Below are 16,821 nucleotides of genomic sequence, written 5' to 3'. Positions count from 1 at the left end.
CCAGTCACTTACTCTACTGCAGTGGCCTCCTAACAGGTCTCCCCTCTTCCACTCTTGCCCCCTTCCAGTCATTTATTCAGTGTCAGCTGGAATGATATTCTAAAGACCTAAGTCATATTGCATGGTACTGTAGCTTAAAACTCATCAATGTCATCCCACTGCTCTCAGGTAAAAACCAAACTTCTTATCATGGACTGCGCACCCTTGGGCTGTCTAACCCCAGCAATCTCTCCAACTCAGTCAGTATCCGTCGTCCTCACTGGCTTTCATACAGCTACTCAAGCCATCTTTTAATTCTGCAAATACGTAAAATTCTTCTACGTGCTATTCCTTGAGCCTGGAATTCCTCCCTAGGATCTCCTACCCCTCCCTCCAGATGAGTCAGTTCCTGTTACACTTGAGGTGTCAGCTTAAACATTGCCTTTTCAGTTGGGCTTTGCCTCTCTAAGGTATAGTAGTCCGCCCTTAGCAGCAGTTTTGCTTTCTGCAGTTCCAGTTACCCGTGGTCAACCATGGTCCAAAAATAGGTGAGCACAATACAGTAAGATATTTTCAGATAGACAGATGACCATATTCATATAACTTTTATTATAGTATATTATAATTATTCTCTTACTATGCCTAATTTATAAACTTTTCCATAGGTATATATGTACAGGAAAAAGCATGGTACACACAGGGTTTGGTAGTGTCTGCAGTCTCCGGCATCCACAGGGGTCTGCTGTGGTCCCTCATCATTCTCTGTTTCAACCCTTGTTTACTACCTTCAGATACTTCATGGTTACTAACAGCGATTTCTCCCATGAGGGCAGGAACCCTGGCCGTTTTACTCACCATTTATCTCCAGGGTTTATTACAGTTCTGGGAACATATTCAGCACTGTATATTTTCCAAATAAATGAATGAATTCTAGACAGAAGATTTCATTTTACTTGAGTCTTACTGGCTCACAGAACTGTGGAAAGTCCTTAGTTCTCTACAAGTTATTTCCTCAGCCCTATTGGAGGAGAGAGCAGGGAATGAGGAGGTTTTCCTGTTTCTCAAGATCTATAAACAATCACTTGGAGAGTATTTAGGCCATTCTCCATTTTCTCCATGGGCTCTATTAACTTTTTAAATAAATGACTATATAGTTTTAATATGATGATACTGATTCTATACAGCTTTGAAAAAAAATCCTTTCACATAGTTTTTTTTTTTTGCTTTTTCCATTTTATCCTCCTGATGACTCTGTGCGGTAGGCAGGGCAGAATATCTTTATCTTCTAACTTACTTTTACTATGTTCTCTCCCTTACAGGTCTAGTGGGTAGAAAGGAGAACAGCTCAGTGTAGAGGGCATGACCCTCTCCCTCAGGCATGCAGGACCCGGGGGCCCTCTCCCTTAGGCATGCAGGACCCGGGGGCCCCCTCCCTTAGGCATGCAGGACCCAGGGCCCCCCTCCCTTAGGCATGCAAGACCCTGGGCCCTCTCCCTTAGTTAGGCATGCAGGACCTGGGGCCCCCTCCCTTAGGCACGCAGGACCCGGGGGTACTCTAGCTTAGGCATGCAGGACCCGGGACCCTCTCCCTTAGGCATGCAGGACCCTGGGTGCTCTCCCTTAGGCATGCAGGACCCAGGGCCCTCCCTCTTAGGCATGCAGGACCCGGGGCCCCCCTCCCTTAGGCACGCAGGACCCGGGGGTACTCTAGCTTAGGCATGCAGGACCCTGGGCCCCCTCCCTTAGGCATGCAAGACCCTGGGTGCTCTCCCTTAGGCATGCAGGACCCGGGACCCCCTCCCTTAGGCATGCAAGACCCTGGGCCCCCTCCCTTAGGCATGCAGGACCCAGGACCCTCTCCCTTAGGCATACAGGACCCGGGGCCCCCTCCCTTAGGTATGCAGGACCCGGGACCCTCTCCCTTAGGCATGCAGGACCCAGGGCCCTCTCTCTTAGGCATGCAGGACCCGGGACCCTCTCTCTTAGGCATGCAAGGTCCAGGAGGAACTATGATTTGTTGGTGACAGTGGTTTTCTATTTGACACTTCGACTAGACAGTTAAAACACTGACCTGTCTGTGCCAAGTTCACTGAGCTTTGCTGCCAGTAAGATTGGCGTGATCTGGAATTATGTGGATGTGGGATCAATTGAGGAAAGGATTACAGTTGTTTACTCTGCATTGGTCATTTTATGGAATTTTCCTTTGTAGCAAGGAGATTGTAAAATTGACAGTTGAGAGTGGAATCAGATGAGCTCCACAGTGACAAGGTGTCCAGCATGTAAGCCATCAAGAATCCTTTTTTCTTCCTAAAAGTCTCACACGCTGATGCTGACTGGCACATCACCTAATAAACCTCTCGGTGTCTCCTAGCCTCTTCTGATTTTGCCCACACCATGTTAGTACCATCAAGGGGTACTGTTCTGTGCGAATACTGACTCAGAGGAAGAGCTAACATTTCTCAAGTCCCAAAGAAAAGAAAGTTTATTACAAGCATTTGTTCCCATCTTTTGGCTAAAACAACTATGATTATCCTTAACAACTGTAGCAAACATTTACAGCACTGTGACAAAAGAAAACAAAAACGTCAGGTGCTGTGTTAGTTTGCAGTACGTGCTTGACTCAATGTGCCAATGGACGTGCATTTAATGAATGTTTCCTCTTAACTCAGCACTAAGTGGGTATGAGTCAGACAGAGTAGAGATATAAGACCTAGTAGCTGTCTCCTGGAGCATATACTGTAGTTGGGGAGGTAAAGCCAGCACATCTGAAACTACTGGAAATCAATTAAATACTAAACCATGTGTGTTTGTTTCCTAGGCTGCTATAAAAAGTACCACAAACTAGGTGGCTTAAATAGCAGAAATGTATTCTTTCACAGTTCTGGAGGCCAGCAATCTGAAATCAAGGTGTCAGCAGAGCCTTGTTCCCTCTGAAGTTCTAGGGAAGAGTCTGTACCATGACTCCCCCTAGTTTCTGGTTGTTGGTGGCAATCTCTGGTGTTCCTTAGCTTGTAGATGCATCACTCCAATCTCTGCCTCCATTTTCACATGGCCTTCTCCTCTTTTGTCCTTGTATCCAGACCTCTCCTTACACTAGTCATTGGCCTAGGGCCCAGCCTAATCCAGTATAACCTCATCTTAGCTAGATTAGATCTGCAAAGTCTCTATTTTCAAATAATGTCACATTCACAGATATCAGGAGTTAGGACTTGAAGGCATCTTTGTGGGGGACACAATCCAATCCAACACCATAACAAGAAGTAGCGTAGCAGTTTAGTGCAAGTAATTTCACTTTTTTAGGCCTCTACAGCTCAATTTTTCTTAAGGGTAAACTGGGATGATATCATCGCCTATATAATAGGATTGCTTTGAGAATCACATAAGTTAGTACATGTAAAAAGCTTCAGAATAGTGCCTGGCACAGAATAAGTGCTCAGTAAATGTTATAGTAACAGTATCGTAGCCATAATTTGTGAATTACAAAATGAGAATAAGTATCTTGCTATGCATATAAGGAGCTGTAGATACGAAAACACAGTAGGAAATGTCTCCCTTCAGAAGTCAGGACCTTCATCTGGGCATTAAAAGATGAGTAGGACTCAGATATGGAGATGGACATTAGGAAGTGATGCACAGTACAGACTTAACGGCAGGCGATTGCAAGCCTACTGTATGAAAGGTGGTATCTGTTAGTCACATGAATGCTGAGAAGAGCTTCCTTTTTATCTCTATCACCAGTGGGAGATATTTATAAAATAAGTGACGGGACAGTAGGAGCTTGAGAAGGCACTTTCCTTGTAGAAATGGTACTGTCTGTAGGGTGGGTGGTTTAACAAGAGGCTGGGGTATACAGGGTAGGACATACCAGAAAGAGGGACTTAGAAAACAAAAAATTCAAGAAAAGGCCATTGCCTGTTGGTGAAACCAGCTCACTACAACTCCATTTGTAGAGGTTAAAAGCAGCATGCAATTTTTATAATTCTCAGCCAAACCATTTTCTTTATTTAAACAAATACAAAGAGCAGAATAGAGAACAAAAATCATTTTGTGTGTACAATGATTTTCAGGTGTTACTAATTATATTGTAGCTCTAGCATGTGGGTTTCACTTAGGCTTTTAAATATTCACTCTCCAGTGTAAGGGGCCCTGATGTATTCAGCTGCTTGCCTCCCTGCTGTGTAAATGTCCAGTCCCATGGCCAGATCTGGGTCCTCAGTTCTGAATCACAGCTCCCAGGCTTTGCCTCTGCTGTCTGCAGCCTCCAGACTTGCTGCACTGTCATCCTATTGCTTTCTCTGAATCAGCTGAACTCTCAACCCATTCCATTACTGATCCTAGGCAAATTCGGAGCTGTGTGGGCTTTAGGAATTAGGATACGGTATCAATATGCCTTCTTTCCTCTGACTGCTCTGATCTCCATGGGAGGACAGCTGCAAGGTGTCATGGGCTGGGAGGCAAATGTGACTGGTTCAAATTCTGACTCTGCTGCTGACTATGACGTAGCCTTTTGAAAGTTACTAAAGTTTTCTGAGCTGTTTTTTCCATCCATAAAATTGCATAATAGTACTTCCTATTAATTTAGAGTAAACAAATGGCAGTAACTGTTCCAAAATAGGCATCATGAACTGTCACTTCAAACCTTTACTTCTTGTCCCTTTCATTCCGTGTTCAGCCTAAGCCCTGTTTGCTCCATGAAACCTTTACCAATTCAGCCCCCACGGGCTTCCTCTTCCCCTGAACTCTAACCCCAGGCCAGCCTACCTCATGCTGTATGGGGTTGCTCCCTGTTGTGCTGGTGTGTACAAATGCAACGTATGTGACAATACTGATGACTGAACGGGAGCGTCATTCCTCAGGATCCTCACTGTATGTGTTTCTTTTCAGATTCTCGAGTCAGAGGGTGGTTCATGTTGGACTCTTACCTTCCTACCTTTTTTCTTACTGTCATATATCTGCTCTCAATATGGCTGGGTAACAAGTATATGAAGAACAGACCTGCTCTTTCTCTCAGGGGTATCCTCACCTTGTATAATCTCGGAATCACACTTCTCTCCGCATACATGCTGGCAGAGGTAAGTGTTTAGCCAAAGCTGAAGTCCAGTAACTAGCAGTTTTTATCAATAGAAACAATCATATCTAGCCTGGCAGAACTATGCAAGGTTGCTATCAATACTTTAAGTCCTAAAGAACTTATTCCAGCATTTGATATTATTCTTTCTGAAAATTCTGGAAGTCCTTGTTTATAACTTGAATCTTTCGTATCCCAATTTAGACCTTTTTTTTTTTTTTTGAGACAGAGTCTTGCTCTGTCATCCAGGCTGGAGGGCAATGGCACAATCTCAGCTCACTGCAACCTCTGCCTCCTGGGTTCAAGCGATTCTCATGGCTCAGCCTCCTGAATAGCTGGGATTACAGGTACTCACCACCATGCCCAGCTAATTTTTGTAATTTTAGTACAGACAGGGTTTCACCATGTTGCCCAGGCTGGTCTTGAACTCCTGATCTCAGGTGATCCTCCTGCCTCGGCCTCCCAAGGTGCTGGGATTACAGGTGTGAGCCACCACGCCTGGCCTAGACCTATTTCTTTAGTCTCTAGTCTAATTTAGAATCACAATGTAGATCAAATGGGCCTTTACAGACCATGTTACAGTTTTCTCCTTTTACAGATGAGGATACTGAGGCTTTAGAAAAGTTTCATAATTTGCCTGAGAATAGACAGTGATTAACAGAATATTTTAAAAATGAACTTAAACATCATATGCAGTTAGTTTTACTGAAATGCCAATATATATATTCCCTTAAAGAATAGTCCATATGTCTTTGGAACACTGATGTTTCAGCTCAGCTCTGGTGGCCCTTGTTACATCCTGCGCTCCAAATTCTTCTGTGAAGCACCGAACAAGGTCATTTTACAGGAGAAGGAACAAGGATGAGTGCCCCGTCTGTATAACCAAAAGTTATTTTAATGTAATAGAAGGGGAAATCGAAAAGTGTTAAATAACTTGCTGTAGCAAAAAAAAAAAAAAAAAAAAAGAAAGAAAGAAAAAAAGAGAGACAAAGAGAATGAAAACAAAATTTTTTAGGGATTTTATAGCTTGTATAAAATTACTCATACAAGCTATAAGTGGCAGATAATGGCACAAATATAGCTAGCTGCCTTTCTGATGATCTTGAATTCTAAAAGAAAATAAATCCTTGCCTTAAAATGAAGGTTCTCTTGCAAGTTTATTCTATGCTTTATTCTAATATGTACCATTCTTAATAACTATTAGTATTACTATAAATGACTGGAATGAAGCTCTCATAATGGAATTTTAGGCATCAGTCAGTATAGGAGATGGAATTTTGGAGTCAAAAAAGCCATGCTGGCCGGGCGCGGTGGCTCAAGCCTGTAATCCCTGCACTTTGGGAGGCCGAGACGGGCGGATCACAAGGTCAGGAGATCGAGACCATCCTGGCTAACCCGGTGAAACCCCGTCTCTACTAAAAAATACAAAAAACTAGCCGGGCGAGGTGGCGGGCGCCTGTAGTCCCAGCTACTCTGGAGGCTGAGGCAGGAGAATGGCATGAACCCGGGAGGCGGAGCTTGCAGTGAGCTGAGATCCGGCCACTGCACTCCAGCCTGGGCGACAGAGCGAGACTCCGTCTCAAAAAAAAAAAAAAAAAAAAGCCATGCTAACAACTTTTTTTTTTTTGAGGCAGAGTCTTGCTGTGTTACCCAGGCTGGAGTGCAATGGCGCAATGTCAGCTCACTGCAACCTCCGCCTCCTGAGTTCAAGCAATTCTTCTGCGTCAGCCTCCCGAGTAGCTGGGATTACAGCTGCCCACCACCATTCCTGGCTAATTTTTTTTTTTTTTTTTTTAGTAGAGATGGAGATTCACCATGTTGGTTAGGCTGGTCTTGAACTCCTGACCTCAGGTGATCCATCCACCTCGGCCTCCCAGAGTGCTGGGATTACAGGCCTGAGCCACCACCCCCAGCCGACAACTCTTAAAATTATATCACATAGGTGCTCACTAATCTACTTGACACTGAAAGGACCATTTTTATTTTAGGTTCTCTATCAGCTGAATTTTAGCTCACTAGATGAGTTAGCAAGATAGTAATTTATGGGATTCGTTTCTCTATATAGCAGAAGGAAAGATACTCTTGGATTGTTTTCCATAAGTGACAGCTGCATACTATTTACAGTAGCAAAGACTTGGAACCAACCCAAATGCCCATCAATGATAGACTGGATAAAGAAAATGTGGCACATAAACACCACGGAATACTATGCAGCCATAAAAAAGAATGAGATCATGTCCTTGGCAGGGACACAGATGAAACTGGAAGCCATCATTCTCAGCAAACTAACACAGGAACAGAAAACCAGACACCACATGTTCTCACTCATAAGTGGGAGTTGAAAAATGAGAACACATGGACACAGGGAGGGGAACATCACACACCCGGGCCTGTTGGTGGGTGGGGGGCAAGGGGAGGGAGAGCATTAGGACAAATACCTAATGCATGTAGGGCTTAAAACCTAGATGAAGGGTTGATAGGTGCAGCAAACCACCAAGGCACATGTATACCTGTGTAACAAACCTGCACATTCTGCACATGTATCCCAGAACTTAAAGTAAAAGAAAAAAAAAATAATAATAATAATAATAATAAAAAAGAAGTGACAGCTGCAGCAGAAGGGCCAGCCTGCATGTCCAACCACACCAGCAGTTCTAGTACCTGTTTGGACGGAGCTTTGGTATAATGGAGTCAGAAGACACAAGTTTGTTTTAGCTTTGTCACTTTCTGTGTAATTTTAGAGCAGTTACTTAGGCTTTCCAAACCTTAGGCAACTTATCTATAAAGCAGAGATACAATATTTATACTATATAACTCTTGAGTGACTTGTAAGGATTAATGACTTCTGTTCAATCAGCACATAGTGACCTTTTACTAGGCACTGAATATGAAGCCCTGAAGTATATGGATAAGACACGGCTTCTACACTTGAAGAGCCTATGGACTAGTACAGAGTAGGAGTTGGTAAATGTGAAAATGCTTTGTGAATTACAAAGTGCTAGTTGAACAGTAGTCACCATCAACAGGAGCAAGAACAACCGTTTAGTTTTTGAACAACGAGGTAAATGTCTTCTTTCTAGGAAGAAAATATCTGCACTGAGCCCATTGCCTACCACTAATTTTATCTACTGCTTACCCACTCTTTCTCTTACACTATGTATAAGTGTAAAATCACTTAGTTCAGTTCAAAATCACTACCATTGATTGCCACCCAGTCTCCTCTCTTTGACTGTGACCTCTTTCAGAGCAGGCAGAAGGTCTTTCTTTGACACTCTGGGGGTATGTTTAATAGACACTAGTCAGGTGACAGACTGATTTAACCTTGCTAACTTGTTAGGGGTCAGCAGATGTCTGCTTAAGCCAGAAAGTCACCGCAGTAATTATTAACAGTCTTTCGGTAAAGATGTATTGAGTTCACACACTGTCAGATTCAACTGTAGATTCTAGAACACAACCTTTGCCCTGTGGGAAAGAGTGAGAGGCTGGTGATGGGGCAGCCTCTGAGAAGGTGACATTGGAGTTGAGACTGAATGACACAGTGGACAGAGGATCAGTGGTTCAAGATGAGGTGGAGAGATGGCAGATGACATTGGGGCCTTGGAAGGAATTTGGCTTGCACTCTAAGTGTCATGGAAAGCTATTGGAGGATTTTAATGATAGGAGTGCTATTATCTCCCTTTTAAAATAGATCACTTTATCTCCTACATAGAAAATGGACTATGAGGGTGACTTGACAAGAATGTTAGCAAAGAGTCCAGTTAGGAGATCATTGCAGTACTACAGGCAACCGATGCTAGCATCTTGGATTAAGGTGGTGAAGATGGGAAGAAGCTGGTGGATTCTAAGTATATTTTGGAGTAATTTAGTCCACACCTCCTTACAACTAACCCTATTTGACAGCCTTCTTTCCTTTTCTAACACATAGGTTGGATGACTCCTGCACCAGTAAGGGGATTAAGAATGGTCCAGGGAGAGACAGATAGAGCCTCTCTAGCTTGGCTGTCTATTCAGTTATTAAATTGTCAGGTAGTTCTGCAGAGATGCCACAGGAATGGGGACAACCCGGATAAATCTGACTAAAACAGGAAATGTCATGGGGAAACAGAATATGCCCTGCCCTTTCCACACTCAGGAGTTACTCTATAACTGCACTGTTAATGTGCAGAGTAGAGATTAGAGCCCCTGACTACAGAACCACAGCCTGACCATAGAGGCTTTCATTTAATCCTTGTACACAAAGTTAAACAGCTTTCTTATTTTGAAAAATGCACCAACACGTCAAAATTCATATGTAGTTTAAGGTCTTTCTGGGTCCCCTCTAGCCAGTCGCGCTGATTCCCAGTTGAGGACTAAGAGCATAAATCCCCTGGGAGATATTGGGAAATGACCTGATTTGTAATAGATCCCATCAGGAAAATCCAAGGTTTTCTTCTTTCACTGGACTTATTTATATCGATAATCTTCAATTGGCATGATGTTAACAGAAAGGGTTTTGTTAGAAGGAAAGAGAGGTGTATTAGGACAGTGAAGAAGTCTCACAAAGGTTCTAAAACATTCTAAATGTTATTTAGTAATCTCTCTAACATTTAATTAATCAACATCCAAACCCTCTCAGCTGTGTATATATATTTTAATGGATATTGTATATGAATTTTATACATCTCTAAGGCAGCAGAAAACATTAAATCGTAGGCCTTTCCCCTGTAATACCTGATCCAAATCACAAATGCCTTATATTCTAGAATTTTAACTTTTTACAGGGAGAAAACTTATTTCATAGAATTTTCAACAAAGAATAAAAAAGCTCATTTTCTCATGAGGTGGAAAGTACGCCAAACAATGAATTAGGAATTCTGAATTCTAATCATCCTTCTACCACTTTCTAGTCATGTAATCTTGAGCAAATCGTATAGTCATCAAATGTTTACTGAACACTTACCATGTAGCAGGTACTGGGCAGGGAACTGTAGATACAAAGATGAGCAAAAACAGATGCATAAATTTTTTGGAGCTTTTTGGTTTTTGAGAGTAATGGGGAAGACAGACATTAATCAATTAACCACCAAATTGTTTGATTACCAAGTAACATAAATACAATGAAGAAAATGGTTTAAGAACCTTACTGAACACTGTTTTCGATATCTGTAAAATGGCAATATATATATTTTAAAAATTATTGAGATGATTAAATATATCTAAACCATTACAAAATATTAAATTTTTACTGTAGTTCTCTCACAGTTGTTTTCAGCTAATTCTACATTTCACTTCTAGAAACATGACTAGATAATTCCTTACATAAAATTTTGTGACTCAAATGATAGTGAAAATCTGTTATTTTGGCCAATGTAAATAGTTAGAGGTAACATATATTAATTAAGGAAATAGCCATTGATTTCAGTTCAACAGCAGGAAATAAGTCCCCTGATATTAGGTGTTTGAGGACAGGATTGAGACAAACTCAAATTCTGGGAAATTCCTACTCAAACCCTGAATAGATGCCAGAGACATGAATGGGAAATTCAATCTGCATCCAAATTCTTGTGCTGATGTTTGTTTTTCTTTCTTTCTTGGTTCTTTGGCAGCTCATTCTCTCCACTTGGGAAGGAGGCTACAACTTACAGTGTCAAGATCTTACCAGCGCAGGGGAAGCTGACATCCGGGTGAGCCACTAGAAGCAAATCAACCAACCATAACCAGTTCTCATTGACAAGGAGAGGAGGTTTTCTCCTTCTAAATAGGGGGCTGAGGCTAGAATTAGATAAGAAAGGGGTTCCTGTTCTAATAGAAATGCTGATTTCCAACTGTCCCTCTATAGGGGACCAGCTGAACAAACCACAGCACATCCACATAGCAGATGCCTCTACAAAGTGAAGTGAGGAAGAGCTCTATACTGCTACAGAATTGTCTCCAGGATATAGTTACATGAACAAAAGTAACTTGTAGACTGTGTTTATAGAATAGCACCCTTTGTGCAATAAATGATATGAATGTGTATTTGTATTTGCTTGTATTTTAAAAAAGAAACAATGACAGCATAAACTAAAAGCTAAAAAAAAAGTGTTTCCACTGGGCATGGTGGCTCATGCCTGTAATCCTAGCACTTTGGGAGGCCAAGGCAGGTGGATCAAGAGGTCAGGAGTTCCAGACCAGCCTCACCAACATAGTGAAACCCCATCTCTACTAAAAATAAAAAATTAGCCAGGCATAGTGGTGGGCACCTGTAGTCCCAGCTACTCAGGAGGCTGAGCCAGGAGAATCACTTGAACCCGGGAGGCAGAGGTTATAGTGAGCCGAGACTGTGCCACTGCACTCTAGCCTGGGCAACACAGCAAGATTCCATTTCAAAAAAAAAAAAAAAAAGTGTTTCCTTTAAGGGGAGGGAATAGGGCAGAGGGGATACAGGGCAAGCCAGAATTCTCTGAATGTACCTTGTGCTATATTTGATTTTGGAACCACTAAGTGCTTTACATAATTATAAAACAAAATTAAATTTAAAAAGAAAGCAAGGCAACCAGCCCCTAAAAGTTGGAAACAAACTTAAATAAATGAATATACCTACATATTAAGTTGGTGACATAACCACCCAAGGAACTATTTCAAGTGACTTTAAAGCAGTTTTTTGACTGAACGCCCCTAGTGAGATATATCTTAACAGTATTCAGTAATTCTTTTGTTATTGTTAATAATATTGGTATTGCTTTTTTGACACTGTGATAGTACACTATGGGATAAATTAAGTATATAATGTTAATATCAGTAGGCACTTCGATTTGAAACATGGAAAAAAAGAGATACCAATAAAAAAGTTAAACTAAAACTCATTAATAATAGATTCAAATTGAAAATATCAGAATTAACTTTATTCTTTTTTAAAAAAATTTAATTTTCAGCTCTGTGTACAGAAAAGGCCTAGTCTGTGACAGCCCAGTACAACGAGCAGCGATTACCCAGATCGCGCTCTCTAAATAGAATTTTCTCCAGAAAAGATTAGGTTTCTTAGATAATGGGCCTCTTCCGGTTTGGGGCAGGAAAGGTTTATAAGATGAACCCAGGATATCTATGAGAGAAAGCGAAGCAGCTACCCAGGACTATGAGGATCGTCACAAAAAGAGGAGTTGCCTGGAAGGGACCCCACTGCCTAAAAATGGGGCAGGTTGAACATCAAAAAGAATACTGACTGGAATGAACTGAAGCATTAAGTATGTAAAAAGCCATGAGTTTAAAATGATACTCATTTAAAAAACTCTTATTGTTACCTTTTGAAGGTTGTTAGAGCACCAATTCATTTTAGGAAAGAAAAAGGGAAAGAATTAAACATTTATTTTGCCTTTCATATGTGAATTTCCAAATAGATGAAAAGGGAAAGTTCTTCTCTATAGAAAAGAAAAATGCTTAAGTAACAATATAATTAGAAAAATCACCATTTTGCAACTCCTAGTGAAATAATGGATCGTATTAGTCTGTTTTGCAGTGCTATAAAGGAATACCTGAGGCTGGGTAATTTATAAAGAGTTTCAATTTGGCTCATGGTTCTGCAGGCTGTACAGAAAGCATGGTGCCGGTATCTACATCTGATGAGGCCCTCAAGAAGTCTGTAATCATGGTGGAAGGTGAAGGAGGAGCAGGCATATCACATGGCAAGAGAGGGAGCAAGGCACAGGGAGGTCCCAGACTCTTTCAAACAATCAGATCTTGCAGTAACTCACCACAGGAAGGGCACCAAGCCATTCATGAGGGATCTGCCACCATGTCCCAAACAAACACCTCCCACCAGGCCCCACCTCCGACAATGGGGATGACATTTCAACATGCGATTTGGAGGGGACAAACATCCAAACTATATCGTGGATCTGACAGCAGTCACCTGTGAATGGTAAAACTATTCGGTGAAAATTGAATAGAAACTTCATAATGACTGGACTCAATACCTGAACTCACTGTTCAGTCTGAATATCAGTGGAACAGCCAGAAATTATGCATCTCCTGATGTGAGGCAGTAGGAAGTAGACAGAACCCTCTGCAATATTCTTACCAAAAACATTACACCTGAGTCTAATCAAGCCTGTAAATCTAATTGCCGGTAACAGAAAATGCATGTGTAGAGAAACAAGTGAAATGATACTAAGAAACAATCTTACAATCCTGTAATATTAGAAATTCTTTATAAAGCATCTAGTTTTTCTAAGAAATAAAAGACATGAAAGAATGGGCGGAGCAAAGAGAGAGAACTGTTATTGGTTACAAGAGACTTAAAAACCATTTCAAACCAATGAAGATGGATCTTGTTTGGATCGTGATTTAATTATAAAACGACATTCTGGGGGCTAGGAAAAAAATGACATATTTGAGACTGAGAAATCTGAACGTGGATTGGGCCATTAGAAGATACTAAGGAATCGTTAATGTTGTTAGACAACATAATGACTTCATGGTTATGTTAAAAAGTCTCCCTATTGGAAGTATTTATAAATAAAATGATACCTTAGATTTGCTTATAATATTCATACTTCCCACTCCCCTGCTCCCCAAAATGGTAGAAAGTGGAATTGATAAAAACTAGATTGGCATTATACTGAAAATTCTGAAGCTTGGCATTGGATGCTGAGTATTCATTTGACTTATTCTCCCTGCATTAGTGAATGTTGGAAATTTTCTATAACTAAACATGACATATTATTAAGACAGATAGTAGAAACCATTTAACTAAAATCTTTAATATCAAGATGGACCTTTTTTTTTTTTGAGACAGAGTTTCACTCTTGTCATCCAGGCTGGAGTGCAGTGGTATGATCTCGGCTCACTGCAACCTCTGCCTCCTGGGTTCAAGCGATTCTCCTGCCTCAGCCTCCCGAGTAGCTAGGATTACAGGCGCCCACCACCACACCCGGCTAATTTTTGTATTTTTAGTAGAGACGGGGTTTCACCATGTTAGCCAGGCTGGTCTCGAACTCCTGACCTCAGATGATCCACCTGCCTCAGCCTCCCAGACTGCTGGGATTACAGGCATGAGCTACCATGCCAAGCCAAGATGGGATTTGTTTTTTGTTTTTTGTTTTGAGGCAGAGTCTCACTCTGTCACCCAAGCCAGAGTGCAGTGGCATGATCTCGGCTCCCTGCAAGCTCCACCTCCTGGGTTCATGCCATTCTCCTGCCTCAGCCTCCCAAGTAGCTGGGACTACAGGTGCCCGCCACCACACCTGGCTAATTTTCTTGTATTTTTAGTAGAGATGACGTTTCACTGTGTTAGCCAGGATGGTCTCGATCTCCTGACCTTGTGATCTACCTGCCTTGGCCTCCCAAAGTGGGACATTTTAAAAACATCTTCAAAACTGCAATACAAATAAAGTGAGATATTTCTCTGCATACATTTTATTTCTAATGCATTACCACATACCGGTGCATTTTGGGACACCATACAGTTCTCTAAAGGTTGTTTTATATTTATTTGTAGTTTAATACTTCTGAAGGTTAATTATCCCATCAGACATTAAGGTGGTTGCTGCCACACCTTATGATGGTCTTCTTGGGAAGCAGACAGTAGAGCATGATATTTTAATTTCAAGATTCCTATTATGTAATGTCTTTAAAAATATCTTATGTTTAATGTTAGTGGTAAAAACACAGTGCCTTTAACTAAAGAAATGTCTTCCTATAGATGAGACTGACTGAAGGCCTTAAGAAGGAAAGGATGTGTTATCATGACCTCCCACCATTAGCAAGGATGAATAACACCTTGATTTTTAATCTAGTCATCTGAGGAAAAGATACAAAAGATGTAGTCATGGACTGCCCTTGGATAATCTAAGAGACAAAAAACATAATACTCTAGAAGAGCAGAGGAAAGTTATAATTGAATGTAACAAACAATAATGACCTCCTGTTGAGTGCTAGGCACTGAGCAAATGTGAGTGACAGTTTCTGCCTTTGAGTGATTTGCAATCTATTGATAGATTCATAACACTAGCTACACTCTATTATGGCTATTGATTATGGAGCCATAGTTAAAGTAATTTGAATGCAAATGAAGCAGCAGTTCAGCCTGAGAAAGGAAAGGGCTTGGGTGAAGTTCCAGAGAAAAGGTGGCATTTTAGAGGAATATAATAAAGGATGACTAGAACATGGCAGACCTGAAGTAGGAAAGGAGTGCTGGGAGCAGAGAGAACAGTTTTCATTGCTGCAGGAGGAGTAAGCAGGCCACTGTTCCAGCACACAGGACACCGTGGTGGGGAGCCTGCAGGAGGCTGGTGGGAACAGCAGCCACCCAAGCCCATGGGAGATCCTGGGTTCAAGCCAGGAGTCGTGGACTTGGTTCTGCAGGTGCAGAGGAGTAACCTGATCACACGTGTGTTCTGGAGAAATAACTCATCTCTCGCTAGAGTGGGGTGGATTGCTTGAAATAAGGAGAAACTGGAGACGAGGACACCCGGTGAGCTGCCTTTTCAGCAGTGAGAAAGAAACAGCAGGAAAGCGCAGGCAGCACACAGAAGGCCGAGCAGTGGGGTGGCACCAGGAATACTGCCATTTCTCACCCTTTTCTCCCCTTTACCAATTTCTGTAGGTAGCCAAGGTGCTTTGGTGGTACTACTTCTCCAAATCAGTAGAGTTCCTGGACACGATTTTCTTTGTTTTGCGGAAAAAAACAAGTCAGATTACTTTTCTTCATGTATATCATCATGCTTCTATGTTTAACATCTGGTGGTGTGTCTTGAACTGGATACCTTGTGGACAAAGTAAGTTATTTTGTTAATTCTTCTGTTTTGAGGAATAGCTCTTAGAGACCACTGGTGCCGTCTTGTATTGAGCATCGCATGCAGATCAGGAGAGCATGAAGGGAGGCCTAGAGTGCTGGCCTCGCCCCAGCAGGATGCCCGTGTCTGCCAGGGGCCGTGTATTCTAGTGTCTGGTCTTTGATACAGGCAAAATCCGGGCCGAACCTTAAATTTAAAACTGTTTTCTTTTCCACGCATCATATGTCCCATGGTCAGAGGCACATACCCCAGCGGGAGCTGCTTCACTCCAATCCCAGGTGCTGTTCGACTCCTGTGGAAATATATCGCCTTCCACAGTCACCACTTTCCCGTGAAACAGATTGAGGCATTTCAACTTTTAGGGTTGCTTGTTTTCGCATTCTGAAAAATTAAGGTCACATCTCTGAACGACCTACCAGATTTTCCTTTTTTTTAAAACTGAGAATCACAATAAGAAATATATTTTATATCACAACCCAGTGCAATCATTCATATTTGTTCATTTTCTTCTTCTTCTTTTTTTTTTTTTGAGATGGAATTTCACTCTTCTTGCCCAGGCTGGAGTGCAGTGGCGCAATCTCAGCTCACTGCAACCTCTGCCTCCTGGGTTCAAGCGATTTTCCTGCCTCAGCCTCCTGAATAGCTGGGATTACAGGTGCCCGCCACCACGCCCAGCTAATTTTTTGTATTTTTAGTAGAGACAGGGTTTCAGTATGTTGGCCAGGCTGGTCTCGAACTTCTGACCTCAGGCTATCCACCTGCCTCAGCCTCTCAAAGTGCTGGGATTACAGGTGTGGGCCACCCAGCCCTTTTTTTTTTTTTTTTTTTAAGAGAAACAAGGTCTCACTCTTCTGCACAGGCCAGAATGCAGTGGTGTAGTTATAGCTCACCGCAGCCTCGACCTCCTGGGCTTCCTAATTAGCTGAATACATGCATATACCACCAAGCCCAGCTAATTTTTTTTTTTTTTTTTTTTGTAAGGCTGGGCATAGTGGCTCACGCCTGTAATCCTAGCACTTTAGG

At 41.9% G+C, this 16,821-nt stretch overlaps 1 protein-coding gene across 4 annotated transcripts in view; it reads left to right on the top strand.

The window, feature by feature from the left end:
• Positions 1 to 16,821, top strand: part of ELOVL2 (ELOVL fatty acid elongase 2) — a 60,713-nt gene that overhangs the window by 34,306 nt on the left and 9,586 nt on the right. For 3 of the 4 annotated variants that reach the window (XM_017957559.3, XM_009204445.4, XM_003897054.3), the window contains exons 3-5: positions 4,864 to 5,051; positions 10,633 to 10,710; positions 15,609 to 15,780. In XM_017957559.3, coding sequence (XP_017813048.1) covers positions 4,887 to 5,051; positions 10,633 to 10,710; positions 15,609 to 15,780 — 415 coding nt within the window. In that variant the 5' untranslated portion in view covers positions 4,864 to 4,886. Of the gene's footprint in view, positions 1 to 2,199; positions 2,259 to 4,863; positions 5,052 to 10,632; positions 10,711 to 15,608; positions 15,781 to 16,821 lie in introns of those variants that run through there. The other variant, XM_017957558.3, reaches the window with a different exon arrangement.

The sequence above is a fragment of the Papio anubis genome, chromosome 6 (genome assembly GCF_008728515.1).
Source record: "Papio anubis isolate 15944 chromosome 6, Panubis1.0, whole genome shotgun sequence".
NCBI classification, from domain to species: domain Eukaryota; kingdom Metazoa; phylum Chordata; class Mammalia; order Primates; family Cercopithecidae; genus Papio; species Papio anubis.
This window is presented reverse-complemented; position numbering and strand designations above follow the sequence as displayed.